The sequence below is a fragment of the Nerophis lumbriciformis genome, linkage group LG26, assembly GCF_033978685.3.
Source record: "Nerophis lumbriciformis linkage group LG26, RoL_Nlum_v2.1, whole genome shotgun sequence".
In the NCBI taxonomy this organism is placed as follows: Eukaryota; Metazoa; Chordata; class Actinopteri; order Syngnathiformes; family Syngnathidae; genus Nerophis; species Nerophis lumbriciformis.
This window is the reverse complement of record NC_084573.2, coordinates 34,532,629-34,542,500: the sequence shown is the minus strand read 5'-3', so window position 1 is coordinate 34,542,500 and position 9,872 is coordinate 34,532,629. Positions and strand designations below refer to the sequence as shown.

The 9,872-nt window shown below is 41.8% G+C and overlaps 1 protein-coding gene across 3 annotated transcripts in view; it reads left to right on the top strand.

Moving 5' to 3' along the window:
• Nucleotides 1-1,139: 1,139 nt before the first annotated feature.
• kif20a (kinesin family member 20A) overlaps nucleotides 1,140-9,872 on the top strand; it is a 42,587-nt gene continuing 33,854 nt past the window's right edge. The window contains exons 1-2 of one of the 3 annotated variants that reach the window (XM_061986993.2): nucleotides 1,140-1,298; nucleotides 1,528-1,699. In XM_061986993.2, the coding sequence (XP_061842977.2) occupies nucleotides 1,532-1,699 (168 nt within the window). In that variant the 5' untranslated portion in view covers nucleotides 1,140-1,298; nucleotides 1,528-1,531. The other 2 variants (XM_061986995.2, XM_061986996.2) reach the window with 2 other exon arrangements.

Sequence of the window (9,872 nt, the reverse complement as noted above, 5' to 3'; positions counted from 1 at the left end):
TAACGCCCCCTAGGAAGAAAACACAGACACAACTGCTCCTAGGAAGAAAACTCAGACAAAACTGCCTGTAACTTCCAATAGGAATGTCTTAGAGACATGAAACAAAAACCTCTATGTCGGTCTCACTTAGACCTACATTTCATATATTTACAATTCCCAGCAAAAATCAACAGGAAGTTGGCAATTCCCCCTTCAAAACAACAAAAGTTTTGTAAAAACAGTCACTTTTGCCTCTTTGAGCTGTAATTTGACCTCCTTAACATGCTTCAAAACTCACCAAACTGGACTCACGCATCAGGACTGGCAAAAATTGCGATCTAATAAAAACCCCAACCCCAAAACTCAAAATTGCGCTCTAGCGCCCCCTAGGAAGAAAACACAGACACAACTGCTCCTCGGAAGAAAACTCAGACAAAACTGGCTGTAACTTCTAGTAGGAACATGAAACAAAAACCTCTATGTAGGTCTCACTCAGACCTACATTTCATACACTGACAACCCCCAGCAAAAATCAACAGGAAGTTTGCAATTCCCCCTTCAAAACAAAAGTTCTTGTAAAAACCGGTCGCCTTTTTTCAAACATTACCTCCTCTGAGCGCGTTTGTCGTGTCGGCTTCAAACTAGCACAGGAGAGAGATTGAACCCTTCTGATTAAAAGTTGACCAAAGAGTTTTAATGACTGCTCCGGTTTGGATTTTATGTGCCGTCAAAGTCGGTCCCGTCCATCGCTGCTTGCAGCTTTAATTCATTATTGTTATTTTATTTCCAAATTTATTATTAACCTGTGGAAAAAGCTTTTACCTCAGAGGACTGCAAATAGATTTTTATTACAATTTTAGTTGATATGCCATTGATGTTTTTTAATTATTATTATTTGAAACTGGATTTTGCATGTCACTATAAAGTTTTATAAGCCTTGCTTGTTCAATATTCAATGCAAAACTTGTTTGGGTCCCTATTAAAAGGTTAATTTGTTCAACCTTGTTCAGTTTTACATTTTGGTCCACTCTGTATTTGAGTTTGACACCCCTGCCTTAGAAGATGACAACATGTGACCGGAACTACTCTAAAGTTGTTTTTGTTGAGGTAGGAATATTTAAGGTGGGACACCCTGGGAGTTTCTAACAACCAATCAGAGCAGAGAACACAGAGCATCAGCCAATCAGAGCAGAGAACACAAGGCATCAGCCAATAGGCGAGTCGCTATGCATTCAAACTTCTTCCAGTAACATTTTGCCTGGCGCGGTCTTTGAATAAGGAAAGTCGTCATTTTGGAGCGTTTCATTGCGGGATAAAAGGTCAGTAAACTGGCGTTGACTCACTTTGTATGACATTTGTTTTATATTTGTTGTTGTTTCTGGGTGTTTATCCGCTCTCGGAGTGACGAAGGTAAGTTTGTAATGAAAGTTAATCCGTCGAAGGTGTTGCTCGCCAGGAAAGGTGAAGTCTTGTCATGGCGGATAAAAAGGCGGAAGTGATATAAATGTGAACTCTTGTCTGTTTTCTTTTCCGTGCGTTTCGCGACAGATAAATGGCGTTGTTTTCGTCCTCGGCGTGTATGTCCCCTCTGGACGAAGAGGAGGAGGAAATGGCCGTGTTTGAGTCCACGGCGGCGGAGCATGGAGGCCTGGGAAGACCGCGTCTGCCCGAGATTTCGCTCATCTCACCCGGCCTGTGCAGGCCTTCCACCGTGGAGCAGGTTAGACTTGACTAATATGTGCACGTAAATGTTGGAGAGGAAATGGCAAGTCCGACCATCCATACATTTTCCTACCGCTTGTCCCTTTTCGGGTCGCGGGGTGGGGTCATACTTGCCAACCTTGAACCCTAAAGAGTATCTTATTCACCATTTGATTGGCAGCAGTTAACGGGTTATGTTTAAAAGCTCATACCAGCATTCTTCCCTGCTTGGCACTCAGCATCAAGGCTTGGAATTGGGGGTTAAATCACCAAAAATGATTCCCGGGCGCGGCGCCGCTGCTGCCCACTGCTCCCCTCACCTCCCAGGGGGTGAACAAGGGGATGGGTCAAATGCAGAGGACAAATTTCACCACACCTAGTGTGTGTGTGACAATCATTGGTACTTTAACTTAACTTTAACTTTACACATACAAACTGTAGCACACAAAAAAGCACATTTAATAAAAAAAAAACGTTGTTATGGTCTTACCTTTACTTATAAATGAAGTCCACAACTAAAGCCCTCACTTAAACTTTCCACGTGCAAGATTGAATCTACCCGTATTTTCCGCACTATAAGCCGCACCTAAAAACCACAAATTTTCACAAAAGCTGACAGTGCGGCTTATAACCCGGTGCGCTTTATATATGGATTAATATAAATATTTATTTTCATAAAGTGTGAAGCGACTGGGATGAGAATCAGCACCTCCAAGTCCGAGTCCATGGTTCTCGCCCGGAAAAGGGTGGAGTGCCATCTCCGGGTTGGGGAGGAGATCTTGCCCCAAGTGGAGGAGTTCAAGTACCTCGGAGTCTTGTTCACGAGTGAGGGAAGAGTGGATCGTGAGATCGACAGGCGGATCGGTGCGGCGTCTTCAGTAATGCGGACGCTGTATCGATCCGTTGTGGTGAAGAAGGAGCTGAGCCGGAAGGCAAAGCTCTCAATTTACCGGTCGATCTACGTTCCCATCCTCACCTATGGTCATGAGCTTTGGGTTATGACCGAAAGGACAAGATCACGGGTACAAGCGGCCGAAATGAGTTTCCTCCGCCGGGTGGCGGTGCTCTCCCTTAGAGATAGGGTGAGAAGCTCTGCCATCCGGGGGGAGCTCAAAGTAAAGCCGCTGCTCCTCCACATCGAGAGGAGCCAGATGAGGTGGTTCGGGCATCTGGTCAGGATGCCACCCGAGCGCCTCCCTAAGGAGGTGTTTAGGGCATGTCCGACCGGTAGGAGGCCACGAGGAAGACCCAGGACACGTTGGGAAGACTATGTCTCCCGGCTGGCCTGGGAACGCCTCGGGATCCCCCGGGAGGAGCTGGACGAAGTGGCTGGGGAGAGGGAAGTCTGGGCTTCCCTGCTTAGGCTGCTGCCCCCGCGACCCGACCTCGGATAAGCGGAAGAAGATGGATGGATGGATGGAAAGTTTCGGTCTCGCAACTACGGTAAACAGCCGCCATCTTTTTTCCCCGTAGAAGAGGAAGCGCTTCTTCTTCTATGGTAAGCAACTGCCAAGGTAAGCACCCGCCCCCGTAGAAGAGGAAGCGCTTCTTCTTCTACGGTAAGCAACCACCCGCCCCCGTAGAAGAAGAAGCGCGCGGGTATTACGTTTCATTTCCTTTGTGTGTTTACATCTGTAAAGACCACAAAATGGCTCCTACTAAGCGACACGCGTATAACGCAGAATTTAAACTTAAGGCAATAAGTCATGCCGAAGAACACGGAAATAGAGCAGCAGCAAGAGAATATAACATAAGCCGGCCATTTTGGATCCCGTATTCGCCCAACTTTTTAATTCGGACACCGAAGGAGAAGAATTCGAGGGATTTATGAATGAAGAATAACTTCAGAAAGTGAGCGTTATGTTTATTTTGTGTGTTGTGACATTAACGTTCGAGCAACATTAAGTTATTGATATTTACTATGTTTGTGATTGCACATTTGCACATTACCGTACATTTTGGGAGTGAACAGAGTTGTTAGAACGCTGGTTTTTAATATATTATTAAAGTTTGACTGACCTATCTGACTGTTTTTTTGACATTCCCTTTAGCGCAGTTAGATGCGGCTTATAACACGGGGCGGCTTATAGGTGGACACAGTTTTGAAATATGCCGTTCATTGAAGGCGCGGCTTATAACCCAGGGCGGCTTATGGTGCGGAAAATACGGTATTTAAAAAAGTGTAACCGAGGGTTTATAAATGTCGCCTGTACTGTATGAAACTACAAAATAAGAAGTACGGAGGCTCCAGTTTACACGAGGACCACTTTATTTACCTTCTTTCAAAAACCTCCGCTCCGTGTCACATCACTTTCGCTCTTAGCGCCTTCAAAATAAGAGCTCAAGGCATATACTGTATAACAGCGCATAACAGGAACTTAACATCACAAAGAGGAAAGCCCATGAAAATAGGTTACAAAAGTTATTTAATAAGAAGCCAAAAAGTGCAAAAACAATAATGTTCGTGTTGGAGGAGTTGTGAATTAGGTACACCTGCAGTCTGCAGGCGTACCTAATGTTGTGGCCCTGCAGTCATTCACAACTCCTCCAACACCAACATTATTGTTTTTGCACTTTTTGGCTTCTTATGAAATAACTTTTTTAAATAGATTCAATCTTGCACGTGGAAAGTTTAAGTGTGGGCTTTAGTTGATATAACAATTCTACGGCGGGGGTGCAGGAGGCGGGATTACTGGAGCCTCAGCCAGTGCGTCTTTTGCAGCCGTTTTATGATCGCTCAGCACAAGAAATACGTTACACACATACAGTTGTTGACAAAATACACTGTACATTATATACCTCAGCTAACTAAACTATGGAAATGTATAATATAATTCATATAGCAATACAGTCTCACTGCACAGCAGGCCAGCAGTTAGCCGAGTCATTGCGCAATCCATGTTGAGGCACTGAGTGACGTGCCTCAACTGGCTGCTGTTCACCGCACCGTCTCTTCTCAGTATTTGAACGGCAAATGTGATTTTGAATAAAAATAATCTAAAACTGGTGAAGTTAAATGGAAAATAACTTTATAGTATAATCACTGGATACATATAACAATTTAATTAATTTTTTTTCTTTTTACATTTTTTTTCTTTCCACGGGGCCTCACCTGCCTCTAGTGACTGCACGTCACTGGTGTGTATATATATATATATATATATATATATATATATATATATATATATATATATATATATATATATATACACACATATATATATATGCAGCCCTAATATATATATATATTAGGGCTGCAACTAACGACTAATTTGATAATCGATTAATCTGTCGATTATTACTTCGATTAAAGGGGAACATTATCACCAGACCTATGTAAGCGTCACTATATACCTTGATGTTGCAGAAAAAAGACCATATATTTTTTAACCGATTTCCGAACTCTAAATGGGTGAATTTTGGCGAATTAAACGCCTTTCTATTATTCGCTCTCGGAGCGATGACGTCACATCGGGAAGCAATCCGCCATTTTCTCAAACACCGAGTCAAATCAGCTCTGTTATTTTCCGTTTTTTCGACTGTTTTCCGTACCTTGGGGACATCATGACTGGTCGGTGTGTTGTCGGAGGGTGTAACAACACGAACAGGGACGGATTCAAGTTGCACCAGTGGCCCAAAGATGCGAAAGTGGCAAGAAATTGGACGTTTGTTCCGCACACTTTACCGACGAAAGCTAGCTTTTTTTTTTTCTTTTTTCTTTTTTATAAACCTTTATTTATAAACTGCAATATTTACAAACAGCTGAGAAACAATAATCAAATTAAGTACAAAAACAGTACAAAACAGCGCTGAGGCTACGGCTCATGAGGTGGAGGTAAGCTAGCCAATGATGTGTCATGTGCAGCTCACGTGACGACGCCGTCTGGAAACATTAGAAAAATGGCGCAAGGAAAACAGTACTGATAGTTCAGCGGAAAATCATCTTGAGGTTATTGCTTCAATGGAGAAAAGTGTACAACCTAAGTCGTCAAAAGTGTGGGAACACATTACTTTAAAGACTTCAAAGAAGAGTGTTTCCTGCAAAATGGCACGGAAGTACAACATTGATCAGGAGCACCTGAAGAGGAAACATGTTGGAGCCATGGATGAAGGGAAGAACTCACACTACGTAACTTTTTAAGTCCATAGTGGCAACAGGCATTCATGAGTTCAGCTTTTTTGTGAGTAACGTTAACGTTATGCCTTTGTTGCAACGCGGGGCTGATAATGTGTCTCCGGCACATTTGACTCCGATTTGAGAGAAAAAACGCACGGTTACCAATTTGGAAATAAACAGAAATATCTCAGGTTGGTTTCATAATAAAGCTATATAAATATATTTCGATTTGAGTGACGCTTTAGTATAACTAAACGTTATGAAGGTGCTGGATTATTTCATGCTATTATTCAGAGGCAGCCTAAAATGAATCGTTTATTATTCACAACAGAAACGTGTACAATATCTGATTCGGTTCTGATCTGATGAGTTACATTTCTGTGTTATTATTGCTGTATGCTGCATCCCCAATGTCCAGAACATGGTGCCAGTATGCTGGGTTTTTCAATAAAATACTGGAAATGATAGAAATGTAGTTTGTCTTTTATCCGATTATTAATCGAATAACAATAATCAACAGATTTATCGATTATCAAATTAATCGTTAGTTGCAGCCCATATATATATATATATATATATATATATATATATATATATATACCGTATTTTCCGCACTATAAGGCGCACCGGATTATTAGCCGCACCTTCAATGAATGGCATATTTCATAACTTTGTCCACCAATAAGCCGCCCCGGACTATAAGCCGCGCCTACGCTGCGCTAAAGGGAATGTCAAAAAAACAGTCAGATAGGTCAGTCAAACTTTAATAATATATTAAAAACCAGCGTTCTAACAACTCTGTTCACTCCCAAAATGTACGCAAATGTGCAATCACAAACATAGTAAAATTCAAAATAGTGCAGAGCAATAGCAACATAATGTTGCTCGAACGTTAATGTCACAACACACAAAATAAACATAGCGCTCACTTTCTGAAGTTATTCTTCATTCGTTAATCCTTCGTCTTCGGTGTCCGAAGTGAAAAGTTGGGCAAATTTACGATCCACTGGCAGATGTTGGCGTCGTCTGGCGCTGCCTCCTCGTCTTAGTGAAGGTGTGTTCGCCTTCTGTCATCCATTGTTCCCACGCAGTTAGCAGTCTAGCTTCGAATGCCCTGTTGACACCAATATCTAGCGGCTGGAGGTCTTTTGTCAATCCACCCGGAATGACGGCGAGTATTGAATTAAGCGCGTAAGCGTGTCTCTCAATGTGCTGTTATGAGCTAGCAAATATAACAACTACACTACCCAGCATGCAACGATAGTTACGAGCATGCGCGGTAGCCCTGAGAAGCGTTGTTGTATGCTGGGAGTTCGAATGTGGTTATGAGCACGCTGTGAGTAAACGTTGAGAACTCAGTTAACACGCCTCGTCTGCATTATTTATAATTAGACAGACAACACACTTAATAGGAGCCATTTTGGGGTCTTTACATAAACACACAAATGGAAATGAAACGTCACATATCCCAGCATGCACCGCGCGCTTCTTCTACGGGGAAAAAAGATGGCGGCTGTTTACCGTAGTTGCGAGACCTAAACTTTATGAAAATGAATCTTAATATTTATCCATATATAAAGCGCACCGGGTTATAAGGCGCACTGTCAGCTTTTGAGAAAATTTGTGGTTTTTAGGTGCGCCTTATAGTGCGGAAAATACGGTATATATATATATCTCAATGTTTATTTATACAGCCCTAAATCACAAGTGTCTCAAAGGCCCCCCCCTCCCCCCACGCATTTAGTTGTATTTAGTGTTAAAAAAAATATTATATGGCTCTCACGGATATATATTTTAACATATTTGGCTTTCATGGTTCTCTCAGCCAAAAAAGTTCCCGACCCCTGGACTAGCATAATATTGTGAGAGTCCAGTCCATAGTGGATCTAACATAATAGTGAGAGTCCAGTCCATAGTGGATCTAACATAATAGTGAGAGTCCAGTCCATAGTGGGTCTAACATAATATTGTGAAAGTCCAGTCCATAGTGGATCTAACATAATAGTGAGAGTCCAGTCAATAGTGGATCTAACATAATAGTGCGAGTCCAGTCCATAGTGGATCTAACATAATAGTGTGAGAGTCCAGTCCATAGTGGATCTAACATAATAGTGTGAGAGTCCAGTCCATAGTGGATCTAACATAATAGTGTGAGAGTCCAGTCCATAGTGGATCTAACATAATAGTGTGAGAGTCCAGTCCATAGTGGATCTAACATAATAGTGTGAGAGTCCAGTCCATAGTGGATCTAACATAATAGTGAGAGTCCAGTCCATAGTGGATCTAACATAATAGTGAGAGTCCTGTCCATAGTGGATCTAACATAAAAGTGAGAGTCCAGTCCATAGTGGATCTAACATAATAGTGTGAGAGTCCAGTCCACAGTGGATCTAACATAATAGTGAGAGTCCAGTCCATAGTGGATCTAACATAATAGTGAGAGTCCTGTCCATAGTGGATCTAACATAAAAGTGAGAGTCCAGTCCATAGTGGATCTAACATAATAGCGAGAGTCCAGTCCATAGTGGATCTAACATAATAGTGAGAGTCCAGTCCATAGTGGATCTAACATAATAGTGAGAGTCCAGTCCATAGTGGATCTAACATAATAGTGAGAGTCCAGTCCATAGTGGATCTAACATAATAGTGAGAGTCCAGTCCATAGTGGATCTAACATAATAGTGTGAGAGTCCAGTCCATAGTGGATCTAACAAAATAGTGAGAGTCCTGTCCATAGTGGAACTAACATAATAGTGAGAGTCCTGTCCATAGTGGATCTAACATAATAGTGAGAGTCCAGTCCATAGTGGATCTAACATAATAGTGAGAGTCCATTCCATAGTGGATCTAACATAATAGTGAGAGTCCAGTCCATAGTGGGTCTAACATAATATTGTGAAAGTCCAGTCCATAGTGGATCTAACATAATAGTGAGAGTCCAGTCAATAGTGGATCTAACATAATAGTGCGAGTCCAGTCCATAGTGGATCTAACATAATAGTGTGAGAGTCCAGTCCATAGTGGATCTAACATAATAGTGTGAGAGTCCAGTCCATAGTGGATCTAACATAATAGTGTGAGAGTCCAGTCCATAGTGGATCTAACATAATAGTGAGAGTCCAGTCCATAGTGGATCTAACATAATAGTGAGAGTCCTGTCCATAGTGGATCTAACATAAAAGTGAGAGTCCAGTCCATAGTGGATCTAACATAATAGTGTGAGAGTCCAGTCCACAGTGGATCTAACATAATAGTGAGAGTCCAGTCCATAGTGGATCTAACATAATAGTGAGAGTCCTGTCCATAGTGGATCTAACATAAAAGTGAGAGTCCAGTCCATAGTGGATCTAACATAATAGCGAGAGTCCAGTCCATAGTGGATCTAACATAATAGTGAGAGTCCAGTCCATAGTGGATCTAACATAATAGTGAGAGTCCAGTCCATAGTGGATCTAACATAATAGTGAGAGTCCAGTCCATAGTGGATCTAACATAATAGTGAGAGTCCAGTCCATAGTGGATCTAACATAATAGTGTGAGAGTCCAGTCCATAGTGGATCTAACATAATAGTGAGAGTCCTGTCCATAGTGGAACTAACATAATAGTGAGAGTCCTGTCCATAGTGGATCTAACATAATAGTGAGAGTCCAGTCCATAGTGGATCTAACATAATAGTGAGAGTCCATTCCATAGTGGATCTAACATAATAGTGAGAGTCCAGTCCATAGTGGGTCTAACATAATATTGTGAAAGTCCAGTCCATAGTGGATCTAACATAATAGTGAGAGTCCAGTCAATAGTGGATCTAACATAATAGTGCGAGTCCAGTCCATAGTGGATCTAACATAATAGTGTGAGAGTCCAGTCCATAGTGGATCTAACATAATAGTGTGAGAGTCCAGTCCATAGTGGATCTAACATAATAGTGTGAGAGTCCAGTCCATAGTGGATCTAACATAATAGTGAGAGTCCAGTCCATAGTGGATCTAACATAATAGTGAGAGTCCTGTCCATAGTGGATCTAACATAAAAGTGAGAGTCCAGTCCATAGTGGATCTAACATAATAGTGTGAG